The sequence below is a fragment of the Lepidochelys kempii genome, chromosome 16 (genome assembly GCF_965140285.1).
Source record: "Lepidochelys kempii isolate rLepKem1 chromosome 16, rLepKem1.hap1, whole genome shotgun sequence".
In the NCBI taxonomy this organism is placed as follows: domain Eukaryota; kingdom Metazoa; phylum Chordata; order Testudines; family Cheloniidae; genus Lepidochelys; species Lepidochelys kempii.
The window spans coordinates 8,557,813-8,575,928 of record NC_136395.1 but is presented as its reverse complement, the minus strand read 5'-3'; the positions used below and the strand labels follow the sequence as shown (position 1 = coordinate 8,575,928).

The following is an 18,116-nucleotide window of genomic DNA, read 5'->3' as shown; positions in this document are numbered from 1 at the left end:
ACATAATCCCACCTGTACATACAAAATGATGGGGTCTAAATTACCAGTTACAACTCAAGAAAGATCTCGGAGTCATTGTGGATAGTTCTCTGAAAACATCCACTGAATATACAGCGGCAGGCAAAAAGCTAACAGAATGTTGGGAATTATTAGGAAAGGGCTAGATAATAAGACCGCAAATGTCATATCGCCTCTATATAAATCCTTGGTACGTCCACACCTTGAATACTGTGTAGCGTTCTGGTTGCCCCATCTCAAAAAAGATATATTAGAAATGGAAAAGGTACAGAGAAGGGCAACAAAAATGATTATGCACCGTATGGAGCAGCTTCCACATGAAAAGAGATTAATAAGACTGGGACTATTCAGCTTGGAAAAGAGATGACTAAAGGGGGATAGGATAGAGGCCACTAAAATCATGATGTGGAAAAAGTGAATAAGGAAGTCACATAACACAAGTACCAGGGGTCTCCATGTTTAAAACAAACAAAAGGAAGTATTTCTTCACATAACGCCCAGTCAACCTGCGGAACTCAGTGCCAGGGGATGTTGTGAAGGCCAAAACTATCATGGAGTTCAAAAAACAATTAGATAAATTGATGGAGGATAGGTCCATCAATGGCGATTAACCAGGAAAGTCAGAGATGCAACCCTGTGCTCTGGGTGTCCCTAAGCCTCTGACCGCCAGATGTTGGGACTGGATGGTGGGACGGATCACTTGATAATTGCCCGTTTCTATTCATTCCCTTTGAAGCACCTGGCATTGGCCACTGTCGGAAGCCAGGATACTGGGCTAGATGGACCATGGGTCTGACATAGTATGGCCATTCTTATGTTCTTAATTGATTATATTTATTGCCAGCCAAGAGGCAATGAAGCCCAAGCTGCCCAGCAAGGCATGGGCACCTCAAGGGAGAGCCCGGGGAGGAGCCCAGCAGCATATCTGAACGCTGTCCAGCCCAGAGGACACACATGGTCATAGCCAGAACATCGGTGCCATCTTCTGAGTGTGGAGCTCCATTCTGGCATCTGAGGGGAGTGGAGATTGGTTGGGGGTGGAGCTTGCAGCATCCCACATTCTTTCTCTTGCCTGTTTGACCCCGGCACACATTCACGCTGGGCTCCAAGAACGCTCTATGGAAAGGAGGATCTGTCCAGCACTACAAAATGTGCAGTGCTGAGTAGAAAATAACAGGCTCTCGAAAATGGTTAGTTCTTGTTACAATGCACAATGTTTTCTATGGAAGCCACGCTCTACCAGGGGACTCTGGCATGCATGGTATGTCACTCTGCCGGCATGTGGGTGGAATCACAGCCTTACAGAGCTGGGGATGGGAGAAGCACTTTATCCCTTTCCACTCATTACACTGCTTCTCCCAGGGAGCATTCTGCAAGGAGCCAACAATGAAAGCTTCCGGGCAGAGAGTCAAAGCCCTGCAGTGCAGAGTAGAGACCTTAGGGTCCATAGTGGGAGGCATTGGAGGCTATTCTCACCAGCAGTTTGGAAACAGTGGGGTCCCTGAGCTGTTACAGGCCTTGGCAGATCTCCAGCAGAGTCCATCAGGGATGCCCAGTGGTAGCTGAATAGCCTCCTATGCCCTATAGACGCTCGTTAGGTCTAGGGCTGCTGAAGGGGTGGGAGTGGTGGAAGACAAGGCAGCTGAAGCCTTTGCTCTACAGCCAGGCAGGGAAAGCACATTAAGTACACATGGGTCTGGAATTGTTCAGTGAAACATTTTTTTCCTTGGAAAATGCCAACTGGTTGAGGCAGAGAGCTGGGGCAGGTAAAGATGTGTCTACGTGCCCAGGGAGCAAGGCTGAGCTACAGGCTGGCATTTGCCAAGGAGACTTAAGGGCCTCAACTCCCACAGGCACACAATGGGCACCCTAACCCTCCTAGGCTCCCTGGAAACTCCCAGGTTTACGGCTGCCTGGGACTAAGAGCCCATGGGAGTGACGGCCCTCAGGGGCTCGCACAGCCCTGCTGCATGCAACAAAGAGACACGGAGACGGGATCATTTTAAAAACTAGAAATGGCTAAAAAGGGCTTTTTTTTTTTCCTTCTCCAAACTAACAATAGATAAAACATTGTTTGCAAATGAGTGATGAGGCCCCGCCCCCGGGGGGAGGGGCAGGATAGGTAGCTCAACTCGAGGTGGGGGGGAAGCAGGCTCCTTGCAGCAGGAGTGATTCGGAGCGGTGGGCAGGACAGGGACTCACTCCACAGCGCAGGGTGATCCGCTCCCTCTGCCCAGGTTGCTGCCCCTCCCCCTCACACAAAAAGCAAATAAAAACAATACAGTGAATCCCCCATCCCCATTCCCCCCTCCTTCCCCCCCCCCCGAGTCAGGCGCCTGGGGAGCAGCTGCAGGATCTCTGGGGTGCTGTTCTCTCCAGAGAGCCAGCCAAGTAGCACCGCCAAGGAGACACCTCCGTCCAGCTCCCAGGGAGCCCCCAGGTTCAGTTGCCACTGTTCCCCATGGAGACCGCCGGCTGCAAAGCTTGAGGGAAGATCTCACCCTTATGGAAAGCTGGCATGTAGATGGGAGGGGGGGGGCCCAGGGCATAGGCTTGGGAGCTCACTGCGGCGGGCAAGGCTGGGTGCGCCAGGGCCAGGTTCATGTCGTACATGGCTCCCTCGTTCTCATCGCCGAAGGGCAGCAGCAGCCGCTTGCCCTTTTGACGCCGGTTGCAGAACCAGACTCGCACCACCTAGGCAGAGATGGGAGAAGGCACAAAAGGGGAGATGGATCAGCCCAGCCCATTAAAACCTCTCCCTCGGGGGCAGAGCCCCACACAGCTCCGCCTCTAGAGGGGAGCAAAGCAGCCAGACAATTTGGGAGCTTCAAGCTCTTTTCCAGTGGGATGTTTTCTGCCTTCCCTCCACCCCCACAAGGCCCTACATACCCTCCCAGCTCAGCAGTCCCAGCTGGGAGCGCTTTGGTCAGCCAGGCAGAGGGATGGGTCTCTACAGAGCCCCAGGACACCCTGACAGTCCCTAGCATGTACGAGGCTGTCCTGCAACAGGGCTACATTCCTTCACCAGGTGCACCCACTAATTGAGGCAGTCTGGGCTCTAATCCCACCTATTGGGACCCACCTGATTTGGCAGCAATCTGGCTACCAAAGGAGCCCACGGGCACTCTTGTTGCATCCATGAATCAGACCTCCCCTGGGAGGGGAGTGACGTGGGCTGGCAGCTGGTGCTAACATACTCTTATCGCTGTTTGCTTTGTGCTCGCAGCCCCTGCACTAGCCATTCACCTCCAGAGTAGAGGTCTGGAGTAGAGCTGGACAGTAAAGGGTAGGGGTGGTGGGGACACTGTGGAAAATTTCGGTGAAAACAAAGGCTAAATTTTCAATGGACAATTTAAATTTTGTGGCAGAAGTTCAAATACCAGAAAGTGTCAGCTGCCACAGTGCCTACCGAATGGTAATTGCAGTTTGGGTGCCAGATGCCCCCCATTCCCGTCTTTAGGCTGGGCTACGTCACGCACCGTGTGCCACAGCCGCCACTCTCGTGGTGGGAGGTGGTGCCTCACGGGCCTCCCTCGCCATGGTGCATCATGGGAAATGTAGTCTGACTGGGAAATCCAGCTCATAGAGGAGAACAGGAACACGAGGCAACTGAACTACAGATCCCATGAGGCACCATGGTATCATTTCCAAAATGCAATTGTTGGATTTTTTAATCTTAAAAAAAAAAAATCCTCCTCCTCCTCCTGTGGAAAACAGACTTGTTTTGTGAATAATTTGGTTTAGTCAGAAACCCAATTTTCTGCTTAAAAATAGTTTAGATGGAAAAATTTCCACCAGCCCTAAATTGGCCTTTAGAAGTACCCCACTAGGGAATGCGTTAGAGTCATTCCTAAGGACCTGACTTCTGAACATGCTGTTCTCCCCACCGCTGGGGAGCTCCATCTAAACCTACGTCTTTGTCCAGGTTGAGATCCTCGGCGATCTGCGAGATCTGCTGGGGGCTCGGCTTCACGCACTTGCGGAAGAAGTTCTCTAGCGTGCCCTTGACGTTGTTCTCGATGCTGGTCCTGCGCTTCCTCTTCCGGGCCTGGGCCAGCACTTGTTCTGCATTGCACAGCTGGAAGCAAGAGACACAAACCCACAAAAGCCATGGCACTTGGTTACAGGTTGTCCCTGTGGAGCAACAGTGTTCCCAGCTCCTCAGGGCGCACATATCTGGCTGGGAGAGGGGTAGGGCCAGGCCTGAGAGATGCCAATCCAACGTGCTGCAAATCAGTGTTTAGGTGGAAAGGGATAAAGTGGCAGGTTTTCAATTCAAACTGAAATGTTTGTTTCTGAAAATTGAATTTAGTTTCAGAAATTTCCCATGAACATTTTCAAAATGAAAAATTTTCATTCTTTCTTTACAGGGGGGAAAAAAAATGTGGTTTTCAACCAGGTCCATTTATATAACCATCTACAACATATAGTATTCATGTCTGTAGCATGCTTAAATAATTTATTAGCCCTTTTTATAAAGTCTGTATAAATGTACACTAATACAAAGAGTGACCAATTATTTGGGAGAATATTAAAAGGATTTCATTAAAATATTTCTATTCACATTAAGGTTTTGTAATTTTTTAAATAGATTCAATCCCAAAGTGTTTGGGGGTTGAACTCCCTTTGACCCCCAAACTGCTGGCCCACCCTCGTTATCACATGGAGTAGTGCTGGGCGTGCCAAGCAACCGGCTTCCCTAAACGCCCAGAGATGCTTTAGAATAATTACTCAAAGGAACCTGCTCACGGGTCCTGAGCCTGCACCTTAGGCGTTTTGCCATTGACCTCAATGGAAGCAGGATCAAGATACAAATTGCTTCAATAATTTCCCTTTAGTGAAATTCCCTTCCTTACCCTTCCAGAGAACCTACGCAACATAGTTAGCAGGTTGTGCTAGGTTAATCCTCCCCTGGACTTCAGCATATGGGACTTAAATGCTGTATTCTAAAGGGCACATCACCTCCCACTCCCTTCTTCTGGCTGAGCAGGAGAAGTTGCGAACCACACCACACACGGGGTAAAGGAAAAATCCCTGGTTTTCAGCCTTCCTGCAGCTGCTCCTCACTGGAAGGGAGGATATGGGGTGAAATCCAGGCCCCACTAAAGTCAAAATTTGAGCAGACTTCAATGGGGCCAGGATTTCACCCATGACCTTCCAATAGCCTGCCCCATCCTGCGAACCTCGCTGTGCCCCTGGCAACTGCAGAGTGCGGAAGAGGCTCCAGGTGCAGAGGACCTTCTGCCAGGTACCCACCTGCAGAAACCTCTGCAGTCAGTGAAGATTGTGACTGCTCAACAAAGAGTTGTTTCCCCCCAGACCTGCAATATGTTCTCAGATTCAGCCCCTGGCCCTCGTGCCATGGTAACTCAACCAGCCTCACTCCACCGACTACGGCTATAACATTTAAGAAGACGGGAGCCTCTCTCCAGATCCACCCATGACAGCAGAAAACGATCATGATTGCCTTGTTGGAGGCTGTTGTGATGTCTGGCTGCTCCAGGATCAGAACCAGTTGAAGAATCTGTTGCAAATTATATTTGTTGGGAATCTTAGTATATTTTCCCATCAAACAATGATTGTAAGTTCTTCCCACTCTTCGACCATCTCTGCAAAAGGTTGGACACTCTCCATCACACAATAGTCTGGTCAATCGGCTAATTGTTTATTTACAAGTACCTCTGCCCTACCATTGGAACAGACACTGCTACTCCGGTAATGCAAATGGCAAGTGTCTCTCTGAAGCCAGGCCAATGAGCAGGGCCTGGGAGCACTGGCAGGTTGTGGTTGGGACAGGGATGGAGGGGTTCCAGCTGCAAGGGTTATTAGCTGTTGCTAGACACCGCAAGTCCTCACTTACCCTGCTCTCTTCCCAAAAGGAACCTTCCCTTGTCAGCTCAAGGCCTCCTTACACTGGTGCCGTCACAGCTCACTGGGAAGCAGGCTAGCCCACTGGTCTATTGATAGCCAATGCCTAGGGCTGCAGGTTTATCACAGAGGTAAAAAATGTCACTGATACTGTGATTTTCCCATGGCTTTCTTTGCATCTGGGATTTCATAGGCTGAGGAGCTGGGGGGACCACCAAGGCCAGGGCCCATCCACTTGTACCACCACAGCTCAGGGCCGGTGATCTGGCGGTGCCATAGCCAAGAAGGGGCCAAGGCTGGGTGTCTCAGGTAGAAGGACATGCCCACAGGCCAGAGCAAGGAGCCAGGCCAGCCCCATGGGACAGGGGGCATACTTGTATAAGTAGGGGCATAGCGAGCAGATCGAGGGACGTGATCGTCCCCCTCTATTCGACATTGGTGAGGCCTCATCTGGAGTACTGTGTCCAGTTTTGGGCCCCACACTACAAGAAGGGTGTGGATAAATTGGAGAGAGTCCAGCGAAGGGCAACAAAAATGATTAGGGGTCTGGAACACATGACTTATGAGGAGAGGCTGAGGGAGCTGGGATTGTTTAGTCTGCAGAAGAGAAGAATGAGGGGGGATTTGATAGCTGCTTTCAACTACCTGAGAGGTAATTCCAGAGAGGATGGTTCTAGACTATTCTCAGTGGTGGAAGAGGACAGGACAAGGAATAATGGTCTCAAGTTGCAGTGGGGGAGGTTTAGGTTGGATATTAGGAAAAACTTTTTCACTAGGAGGGTGGTGAAACACTGGAATGCGTTGCCTAGGGAGGTGGTGGAATCTCCTTCCTTAGAAGTTTTTAAGGTCAGGCTTGACAAAGCCCTGGCTGGGATGATTTAATTGGGGATTGGTCCTGCTTTTGAGCAGGGGGTTGGACTAGATGACTTCCTGAGGTCCCTTCCAACCCTGATATTCTATGATTCTATGACAGGGGCCACCACTGTGAGGTCAGTGCTGGGTAGGCTCGTTCCGCACCACCCCCCCCCACCAACCAGGCCTCCCACCCCCCAGGGGCAGGACCGAACCTCCCCCACCATGTCACATCCCCCCACTTCAAGTGACTTTACAACCACTACCTGCAAAAGCTGTGACTTTAACTAAATCTATCAGGACTGCTCAGCGATTGGATAAAAAAATGCCGTGACAAATCTGCAGCCCTACCAATACCCTTCCTAACGCCAGGCCCTTCCACACTGGGTGGGACGAAGAAGAGATAAGGTGGAATTTGAGGAGTCATTCTCCAGGCACATCAGAGCAGGATGTCTGCAAGAGAATCCGTGGGTCTGCTGGATTAACCAAGAAGTAAAGGAAACAATTAGCAAAGATAAGGAGGTTGCGAGAAATCATCATTTCTTTGCCTCAGAGTAGGTCAAGGAGATCCCGACCCTGAGCTGCTGTCTCAGGTCAAGGACCAAGGTGTTAAACAGGAGCTGCTGGAACAAACTGATCAAGAGCAAAATATCAGGAGGCCTGGGCGACATGACCCAAGAAGTTTGAATGCAAGAGCAAAGTGTCTGAGCTGCTAACAAAACTCTACAATCCTGGGGGCTGCAGTGGGTGCCTAGAATCCCATACAACCTTGCCCCAGGTACCCACTCCTACACCAGGGCTTGCAACGGCGTCCCGGGAAGGCAGCCATACAGCTATCATCTCCCAGCTAAAACCAGTGCTTTTAGAGACGCTTTACACAGCCCTGATCTTTTACCTGCAGGACAGTGGCTGGTCAGTGGGGAGAATCTCATCCTTGGACTTTGGTTTAGAAAGAAGGCGAGTAAGAGGAGACATGACGCGGATAAGCAGAGTAATGAATGGGAAAAGGTAGATCAGGCATTCCTATCTACCCTCCCTCATTACACACCAGCAAGGGGTGAGTCAGTGCAACTGAAAGGCAGCACATTTAAAACCAGTCTGAGGAAATTCTGTTTCTCCCCCAAAGCACGTGACTAACCTGTGGAACTCACTGCCCCAAGGTATCAGCAAAGCCAAGAGTTCAGCAGGATTCTCTAGAGGCCTTGGACATTCTCATTCTCCATAGTCACAGCAGAAAGGATAAAACACATTCAGAAGAGATATAAGCCCTCCTGACATGTATCAAGCTCTGACTGACGGGGGTCAGGAAGGAACTTGCCCAGTGACTAGGCTACTTCCATAGCTGCCCATTAAGAGGTCACGTACACCTTGCTCAGAAGCAGCTAGTCCCGGCCATTGGGCTGAGCCAAGCCCTGGGCTGACCCAATCTGGCCCACCCCTCCCCACTTACCTCTTGCAGGCTGTCGCTGTTCTCTACCTCGTTGAGCCAGCGCTGCAGCAGTGGCTTCAGCTTGCACATGTTCTTGAAGCTCAGCTGGAGGGCTTCGAAGCGGCAGATCGTCGTCTGGCTGAACATCTTCCCTGGGAGGGAGAGAGAAGCACCGTTCACGGCAAGCCTGGGGCTGCCAGACTCCTTATCCTATACCCCCAGCACACCAGCCAGAGGGGAAAGAAACCTGCCCACTACTTGACCCATGCATGGAGCATCCATGACTCTGGGGGCTGCATCCATGCATGGGAGACCCCCCGCCCCAATATTGCACAGTCACCTACCCACCTCTGCAGCAGGGACCATGGCGGTCTGCTCCCTTCACCTGCTATCTGGGGGGAGGAGGGGCATCTTCTGTCCCTTCCCCCCATAAGTGAGGCACTGGGGGAGCTTGAGTCCCTCTCCCCCCCCACCCCCGGCAGACAGCTGGATCTAGGAATCCACTCTGCCCCACATAATTTTGCTTTCCCCCAGGATCCCCATCTCCTGTTGTGAGCCCCTCCCTCAAGACAGCAGCAGGGATCCCCAGGTTACAGCATCATGTTGGGGCTCCCCCGGAATCGCCACCGTGTTCACACTGGGCTCACTGCAACAAGCATCCAAAAACCCTTCCAGCCGCTTTGAACATCCAACTGGGGAAGAAGCTACACAGCACCAGTGAGGATCCAGGGGCTGTCCCTCCCCATCTCTCACCTTCTGCATCAAGAGACACCCCCAGAGGCACCAGATGCACTTGGGAGGGGTGGGGGAGAAAAGTGAAACTCACCATACAGAGTCCCCAGAGCCATCCCCACATCAGCCTGTGTGAACCCCAGGGTGATGCGCTTGTGCTTGAGGTCTTTGGCAAACTGCTCCAGCTCCTCCGAGGTGGGAGTGGTGTCCTGGCAAAAGCAGCAAAAACGTTTCTGTGAGGGGATAAAGGAGCCCGCTGGGGGCTGGCAAGGAGAGAGGTGGATTCACTCAGGCATTTCAGGGATGTATGCAGATCCAAGCCCTAGAGAGATGGATCCCAGGTCTACCGCTGCAATCAGGCTCCACCGCGGCTTTCATGGCAGGTGAGAGTGCGAACGGGCTCGGTGAAGCCCTCAGTTGTTTGTTTGCATGGACAAACCAGCATCCTGCAGCACGAGGATGGCAAACAATCCCAGAAGGAATCACTTTCACCTGACACGGAACCAAGAGCTCTGCTGGGATCCGAGAAACAGGCTGATCCCTCAAGCTGCTCTCTGGCTTTCTGCTTCACGGCAGAACGTCTGCCTCGACTGTCCCTCAGGCTCCCTCGGCCTGGCTGCCCGCTGCAGTGGGAAACAGCTCAGCCACAACCTCCCACCCACTGGGGTGATGTCTGGCTGGCGAGGCTCAGAGTTGGAACAGCATAGCGGAAGTGGGGGGGGGGTACATGGTGCTACAGGTCAGCGCTGAGGGGTGTTAGCTGGGCCGTTAAGGTCAGTAACTTTAAAAATGAAAGCTGTAGTTTCTGCAGACATCGCTGCCTTTAGACACTCCCTCGCTTACCCATGAAAGCCTCCCACTCCACTCTGGGCAGCAGACAAGCCAGGTAATCAGTGCGTGGGATGGCCATGGAGATTCACCAGGCAGAGACTGAAGCTGGCAAGCTGACGCCCTGCAATACCCCGACCCTCACAGCCCCCCGCAGCCAGGATACGTTTCCTAGGGTCAGTTTGTGGTGGGGATGAGAAATCCACCCAAGCCCAGAGATGGCCCTAGTCACCACAGTACCTGAGCACTGCCCAACCCCACGCACTGCTCTGCTGGAAGGCAGGACAGGACCATCTCTGTTTCCAAAGGGTCAGTGGAGTGACTTGCCCAACACAGGGTGGGTAAAAATCATGATAAAAAAATACAAAATGGTTTTTTTTATTTAAATATCGCTGTTGCCTTTTATTCCCTTCCTGTTTTATAGTCTTAAGTGGCTGGTTTGTTCTTGTTTAAAGAGTTTCCAAATTGTTAGTTGAGTTGCAGATTTTACGGTGAAGTTTTTCTTTTCTACTGAAGTTTCAGCCTTGAAACTCTCAGCCAGGCTGTAAAAAAAGAAGTCCTGGGCCTGATACCACAACCCCCCCCACCACAGCAAATAGCAGCCAACACTACCGGCCGCCACACTGCACTTCCACAAATCAAGAAAGTCACAACGCTTTGACCAGGCTATGCTCCTCCCTCAGGTTTGCAGCGTGAAGTCAATAGGACTTGTGCTCCTAAGACACTTACAAGCTGTTGAAAATCCCACCTTTAGGATTTTATGGACCTAAACATTTTGGCCTGTCTGTATAAAGTAAGTTCACAGCAATGTTGTTAATGCACTGGGAAGATGAAATCACTTGTCATCGCTGATACTATCTGGCCACCATCTCTGAAGTGTCTGAGCACCTCATAATATTTAATGTCTCAATCCTTCCCAAACCGCCGGGGAAGGGCTATTCTGTACCTGGGGAACTGAGGAAGAGCCTGAGGCGCAGTCTACATTACCAACGTACATGAGTGGAACGACGTCGCTCAGGGTGAGGATTTAACGCAGTTCCACCAACTGAACTCCCGGGGTAGACGGCACCGTAGAAGAGCGTCCTGTGGACACACAGCTACTGCCTCCCGGGGAGGTGGAATTCCTACACCCATGGGAGCAGCTCTCCCATTGGGTGTAGGTAGCATCTTCACTAAGCGATACAGCGCACCGCAAGTGTAGACAAGCCCTGAGTAACTTGCCCACGGTCACACGGAGAGCCTTAGGTGGAGCAGGAAGTTGAATCTAGTGTCTACACTAGCACTTTTGTCAGTAAAACTTTAATCAGTCGGGGGCAGGGGGGAGAAAACCACCACCCCTGAGCAACGTGTCTGGACAGCACTACCTTGGCGTCTCCAACAGAGCTCACTGGGTGTGGTTTAATTATGCCGACAGGAGCGCTCTCTCCCATTAGCACAGAGCAGCTCCACAGGAGACCTCACAGCGGCGTAAGATCTCTAGTGTAGACACAGCCTTTGTCTCTCAAATTCTAGGCCAGTGCCCTCATTGCTGGGCCACCTCTTCTCTCTACACTGAAGCAGTTTTGTTCTGAAGGGACAAAGATTCTGTGCCACTAAAAGAATGGTTTGTAATAGAAATACAATTTTAGCCCATGGTCCTGCTAACAATTATGCACATGCTTAACTTGGCATGCAGGAGAAGTCACATCAAAGTCAAGGGGACTTTTCATCTGAGTCAAGTTACGTACCGCCTAGTGACTGCTGGACCAGAGCCTTCATTTTCAATATTTTGGGGTTTGCCTATTGCAGTTTTGCAAAATCCAGTTCAGCTCCCGGCGCAGGAGTGGCATTTACCATTTTGTAGGGACCTCTCCCATCATCTACCCTGAGCTCCTGAATGACGCAGGACAGAGAATTTCCCATAACTTCTGTTTGAGTTAGAGTAGATCTTTTGATAAGCTCATCAGTGTTAGTCTAGATTCTGTGACAGAGGCAGGAACTGAACCTCCAGCCCAAGGAGTCACAGGCCAGTACCTAGCCACTGCACCATCCTTCTCAAGGGCCCCCACACCCTCTTGTACTACTTCCTATCCCACCCTGCTCCCAGGTAGAGGGGAAGCTGGAGGCCAGATCCCCCTCTGCTGTAGGCAAGCTTCCACCGAGCGATGCCCATGGACACCGGCCACGTATCTTCCCTTTTGTGAAGGTTGGGAAGTACCTGGCTGCTGGGTTTTCTCTTCCCCAAGGAAGCCAGCAGGGAGAACACACTGATCTGTGCTCCAAGTCGAAGCCCTGCTCCTGCAGAGGGGCTCCAAGCAATGCCCTCCACCACCAGCAGATGCCAGTGTGTTATGTTTGAGACCTCTCACCAGCAGAGGGCCAGTGGATCTGGATTCAGCCTGTCAGCTGTCAACTTCCTCTCAGTGCTAAGGAGAAGGCTCAGATCCTAATTCCAGGGGTATTTAGGAGCCTGAATATCTTTGAAGATCTGGGCCCAACAAAGCAAAAAAGGATCAAATCCCCCTTTAAAAATCAAAGCAAAACACAAGGGCACAACTCATCTAAGCCACTGGGAGTTCACACTGGAAGAGAGATGGGCTGCAACCAACCCAGCACCCAGAGCAGCAAAGTTTTGCTATGAGAAGGTGCAGAGTCACCTTTCAATCAGCTCTCCTGCTCGCTTTGATGATACTGGCACAACATGCAGGGTGGCAGCAGTTGCCAAGCTGCGATTTAAGATGGAGATGAAAGCAGCATTGGCCCAGATTCTTGTACCTTGCCTCATCATGGACACCTGCGCAGAGGGGTACAAAACGCTGGGCAAACTGAATGGTGGCTTCTTACCCACGTGTTGCCCCAGGTGTAAGTCTCAACACGTGGTCCAGGGCAGGAGAAGAGGAGATTCAGAGCACTCTACGTTTGCACAGAAAGCTCCATCTACACACACACAAAATGAGCATGCACTGTTTTGCACACACAGGTTTCCAGACCTGCCCTTCTCCCCACCTGGAACTGTTGTGGGACAATTTATGAAACAGGTTTAATTAATTAGTTCATAGCCTTTCTGAGCAGTGGGAGGTTTTTGCAAATACAGTCCTGCCACCGGTACTATTAGCAGTTAACAAAAGAATAAACCAAACCCAGGGCTGTGCCCTTTAAAATTTTTGTCCATCATAAAGAGTCCAGAAAAGAGTTTTTCCTTCTGTTTATTATTTACTTTCTTGTTTTTCCCCTTAGAAATATCAGGAATGTCAATTCTGATTTTCCCTGGCCGTTCTGGAAGATCTGCCAAGGCATGGCAGGGCTTCTCCACACACAACAGTTTGCACCAGTTTCCACTAAAAGCAGGTTTTTTGATTGATTTAGTTAAAGTGGTGCAAACAGCAGCATGGACCCGCTTAAGTCTATTCACACGCTTAGTTGTGGCTTAAACTGATTTAGATTAATTTACCGAGACAAGCGTTGCATCCGATGAAGTGAGCTGTAACTCACAAAAGCTTATGCTCAGATAAATTGGTTAGTCTCTAAGGTGCCACAAGTCCTCCTTTTCTTTTTGCTTAATCTACCTGAGAGTCAGGAATCTGACCAATTTTTAAATTATTATAATCTGGAGGGAGCTGGCCTACACACTCTAAATATCTGGATTTTTAAAATTCCATTTAAAATAAATAATAATAGTCATGCCGATGAAAATATTTAAAGCAGGCAGCTCCGGCAGCCGAAGGGCTGCATGCACAGAAGAGCTGAGTGCGCAGACATAACAGAAGCATATGCCCGTCCTCAGAGACGGCTGGCTGAGCTATCGCACTGAGGAGCGTACAGAGACAAATATTTTTGTTCTGCAACAGCCAGCAGAGGGAGCCCACGGTAAAGCCGCTGCTCAGAACCATGCCAGTGGCTGATAGACATGAGGGGCAAACATGGCAGTAAGAATGGGAGGCCCCCCTGAAAGCATGGGAAGAAACTGTGTGGTGCTGATCTCTGGATCCCAAAGAGCCCAGCACTGGAGCAGCTGGGCAACACAGCTTAGCCACACTGAGAGAAAGCTCTCCGAACTGGGGGTGCCCCTGCTGGAAACGTGCTCAATGCAGTAAACCAGGCTGGAGAGCAAAACTCACTCCCCACCGCCAATGGGACACAATCAGGGCTCCACTTTTGCATAAGCAGGAACTCAACCTCCTTCCTGAACCTGGGCAGGATGGGAGGTGACAAAGGGGGGAAACAGGCAAACACCAGACCTCTAGCGAACTCACGTGCTTCTGAGCCTTGGCATCCTTCTGGACTCCTCCCTACTACTAGATTCCCAGATAGTCCGGAAACAGTTTCTTCCCCATCCTGACAGAGGAGGGCCCAACCACTGTGTGAGCCCCATCACCGAAAGGGTGCTGCACTTCACATGGACAGCAGCAGCTCTGAAGAACATCCAGCTAGCCCAGAGTGCAATGACCCAATTATTAAGCACCATAGGCCACTTTTAACCACCTGCTGTGGTCACTGTGCTGGTGCCCCAGAGAAGACCCAAGGTCATCAAAGCCCTCCGCAGGCTGAGCTGAGAGGGAAGGTTGGGTCCCTGGCGGAGAGTGGAAGAAAGAGGGAGGGAAGTCATAACATGAGGCTAGCAAGGTTAAAGGGGTTAGACTCAAGCCCTGCTAGGCATGTGCCTGGGTGGATCTGGTAGGCCCGCTCTCCTTGGTGCCCACTGCTGTAACCTCTTCCCGCAGACATCCTGGGATGAGTTATGCAGGAGGTCAGACCAGATTATCCTAATGGTCCCCTGGGGGGAGGGTGCTGACAACTGGGAGCTCCTGGAGAAGCAGAGGAGGGAAAAGAAGAATAAAAAATGGAAAGGAAAATACAGAGAAAAGCAAAAAGAGAGAGACGAGTAATGTGCAGCAATCGATGGAGCTTCAGAACCACTGGCCTAGGCAGATGTAGGGAAGCTCTAGCAGGATTTGGGAATGTAGCTAAACCCCCATTTACACTACAAAGCAACAGTGTTGTAACTTAACCCCCTTGCAATGCAAAGCGCTTTCATCCCATGGGACCTGTCATCCTGCCTTTTTCCTTGCTGTCCCTGGGCCTGTGCCTCTCAGCTGGTCTTTAAATCCCCCAGTCAAACAATTCTGTACCCCGGCTGGCTCACACCACCAGTCCCTCTCTACTAACTCCCAGCTCTTACAGAGCATTTTCCATCAGATCTCACAACGCTTCCCACAGGAGCGGAGTTTCATTCTCCCCATTTTACAAATGGAGACATCCAAATGATGAGGGTTTGGAGTGAGACAAAGAGAAGTTTAAATCTCTACCCTGGCATTACAGAGCAATGGTCACTTCACTGGAGGGGGGGGAGAGATCAAACTGCAGCTGAGAGTCTGGATAAAAGACTATCATCATAAAGAACCCTGGTGCTTTTTAAAAGCTGATTTATGTGTCTACACACACACCCAACACAGAGTCAGATTTTGGGTTGCTCTGATTCACACATCAGACAGGGATCTGGCCCACCGTATTTAAAAAGCAGACAGAGCTTTTCGTCTGCGTTTGCGGACGCCACCTCCAGGGAACACAGGCCACCAGAGAGACCCGTCTGTTCAGAGCAGCCCGGTTGGCCCCGTGTAGATCGATCGCTTTGGGGAACCCTACCCGCCCTCCCCAGCCACCCCCGCTGGGGAGCTGCTCCCCAAGGAGCCTGTGCCAGGAGAGATGTGCGGCTACAGCGCAGCGGGACTGTCAGGGAATGGGGGAGACAAGGTCACCCCAAAAGCATCAGACAGAGAGGAAGAAAAATGGGGGCGCTGCTCCTCTCCGCTCCCCTCCCCCTTGGTATAAGCCGGAGAACTGGGGGGAGATCCCTTGAGAACACGCAGAGCGGAAAGGGGTTAGAGGGGGGGCGATCCCCGGGCCAGCCCCGGACTGGGGTCCGGGGAGGGGCCGCAGGGCTGCGATCCTTACCTCGTCCCCACTCTCACTGGACTGGCCTCCCTCGCTAGCCGCCCCACTGGAGCTGCCGCTGCTGCCCAGGCTGGAGAGGCCGCTGGGGGGCTGGTGCGGGTCGCCGGGGTAGATGGCGTGATGGGCCCCAGGGCAAAGCCCGACCCCTGGGAACGTCTGGCTGGGGAGGGGGCCGCGGGACGCCGCCGCGCTGTGCCCAGCCAAGGCAGGCCAGAAAGGGCTGTTCCAGGGGTGGGCGTAGTAGGGGCCCGCGGGCAGGAGGGCGCATTTCCCTTCTGGGGAGCCTTCTTTGCGCCCCTTCTCCTGGCCGGGCTCTTCTTTCGGGGCCTGCCCGCTTTCCAGGAGCTGGGGGCCCCGGTGCCCCCCAGCCATGCCCGGCTGCTGGCAGGGCTCTGGGCCAGGGAACGGGCCCCAGGCCTTAGCCTGGCCGGCCTCCCCCGCCGGGAGCTCGGGGGGCTCGTACTCCGCTTTCAGCGCCGCGAAGGGGAAGAAAGGCGGCTGGTGGCTGGTGCTGCTGTAGCCGCTTTTGCCGAACTGGCCGCCCGCATCCTGCAGGATCCCGGCCCCCAGGCCGAAGGAGGTGGGGGGCAGCCCCTCCTGGCTGAACATGGTCGCCCCCAGGCTGCCCGGAGCCGGGGCCCCCGCTGGAAGGGTCTCGGAGCCCCTACGGCGCCATGGCCCAGGCGCGACCAGACGAGGCGAGGGCCAGGAGTCTCCGCATGCTGGCAGGCTCACGGCAGCAGCTGGGCACCGGCGGGGCCACGGCGAAGCCCCTCCATGCTGCAGAGACCCGACTGAGCGCCTAAGCCGGCCAGGAGCCTGCACTGAAGGCCAGCCAAGGGGCTACCTCCCCCCGCCCCGCTAAGGGCCCAGCTTGGGCGTCTCTGTTAATTGCCCCTGCTCAGCTATTGGCCCCTTTAAGACAATTGACACCAATAGGTTGTAAATGAACTTGATTCTTGTGTGTGTGTCGGGGGTGGGGAAGGGCATCTTGCAACCACCTTGATTAGAAATAGCTTCAGACTCCGTGTATCTTCCCCCCCCCCCCCTCCGCCACCTCTTTAACTTCCCCATGGGTTTGGGAGGGCATCAATCGAGAAGGGAAATGAAAACGACCAGCTGCATAATTTATTGGTGGTGGGAATTATTCTGCTCGGATCCTGTTTAAAAAGGCCGGAGCCCTCCAGGAATTGTTCGCTCCTCCATATTCAGAGCAATTAACCGTTTGCACGTGGGTTGGACTCCAGTTGGGGAAATTACAAGATTGCAATTGCAAACCCATTTGGATGGTTAGTTGCTCCCAGCAGTTTGGGGCCAGGTTGCAAAATCCTTGCCCTGCCATGCACTGATTTTGCAACCGTTGGTATATAGCAAGGGTCGACTGGGAGCTGTGAGTCACCCTTTCTCTGAGCACAGGGACACAGGCACATTTGATGAAAATGAAAGGCAGCACATTTTCAACTGATAGTCAAACATTTGATAGTGTAGCACATAGTTCACCCATGGAACTCACTGCCACAAGATTTCACCCAGGCTTAGAATCTAGTAGGATTTTTTGGATGAGAACAATCACAGTCACATTCACCAGGACTAAAAATATATATGAGGAAATTGAAACCCTCCTTCTTCAGGGCACACAGCAACCAATCACTAACTGACTGGGGTTAGGAAGAACCCTAAGGGCCCATTATTCCATTACTGACCACCATGGGGTCTTTGGACCTTCTTCTGAAGCAGCTGGTGCTGGCCACTCTCGGACAGGTTACAGGACTAGACAGATGATAAACTGCCATAGCAGATCAGCCCCCTTTGTTCCCTTGTGGAAAATGGAATCAACAATCTGTCTGATGGGCTTCCTCTCCCCTGGCTGCAGAGTGTGAGCTGAGATCCACCACAGGGTGTTGGAGTACTGAGGCAGGCTTTGCAGATGCCCTGTCTACCCCGGCCTGCTCTCCCAGAAAATCCAGGATTAAATGATTAGATAGTGATAGGTGCACCCTAGAGGTGTTTAATGGCCTCACCACTTCCTAGCAGCTCCATTGCTTTCCCGTCCCCTGCTTGATGAATTTCCAAGCCACTGCTGCAAAATATCAGAGCCCCTTGGAGAGACTTCTGGGACGTATTTACAGGCACAGGATCCTAATCTTAACATGGTGAAGGGCCTGGCTCTTTTGTTTTCTTTTACTGGTCTCTGACCTCTAAACTGAGCTGATCATGAGCATTGCTATCACACTCATCTGCCGCACAATGGGACACAGTCACTATGTTCTCTGTTTGTGATTGCCACTTGACAATGGTGTGGTTGGGCCTGGGTTTATTACGCTTCCCCAAACCCCACCCCTCTGCTCCCAAAGTAACTTTTCGACATATCGATTGCAACGGCCAGGATTACCCTTTCAATACATTATGTAATGAGCATAGCTTGGTGCATACCTCCCATCACCCCCAGACAGTCCCT

At 52.0% G+C, this 18,116-nt stretch overlaps 1 protein-coding gene across 3 annotated transcripts; it reads right to left on the bottom strand.

Annotated features, from left to right (window-relative positions):
* Positions 1 to 829: 829 nt before the first annotated feature.
* LOC140899288 (POU domain, class 5, transcription factor 3) lies at positions 830 to 16,397 on the bottom strand. Of its 3 annotated transcripts, XM_073314542.2 has the most exons (6): positions 15,659 to 16,397; positions 8,994 to 9,132; positions 8,189 to 8,319; positions 3,932 to 4,096; positions 2,520 to 2,712; positions 830 to 1,134 (listed from the first exon to the last, which is right to left on the bottom strand). In XM_073314542.2, exons 1-6 carry the CDS (start codon positions 16,265 to 16,267, stop codon positions 1,112 to 1,114), a joined length of 1,260 nt encoding a protein of 419 aa, XP_073170643.2. In that variant the 5' UTR covers positions 16,268 to 16,397; the 3' UTR covers positions 830 to 1,111. The 3 variants fall into 3 exon arrangements, with proteins under 3 accessions (XP_073170643.2, XP_073170641.2, XP_073170642.2); XM_073314540.2 differs by lacking the exon at positions 830 to 1,134 and having other exon boundaries at positions 2,354 to 2,712; XM_073314541.2 differs by lacking the exon at positions 830 to 1,134 and having other exon boundaries at positions 2,354 to 2,712; positions 8,994 to 9,108.
* Positions 16,398 to 18,116: the final 1,719 nt, after the last annotated feature.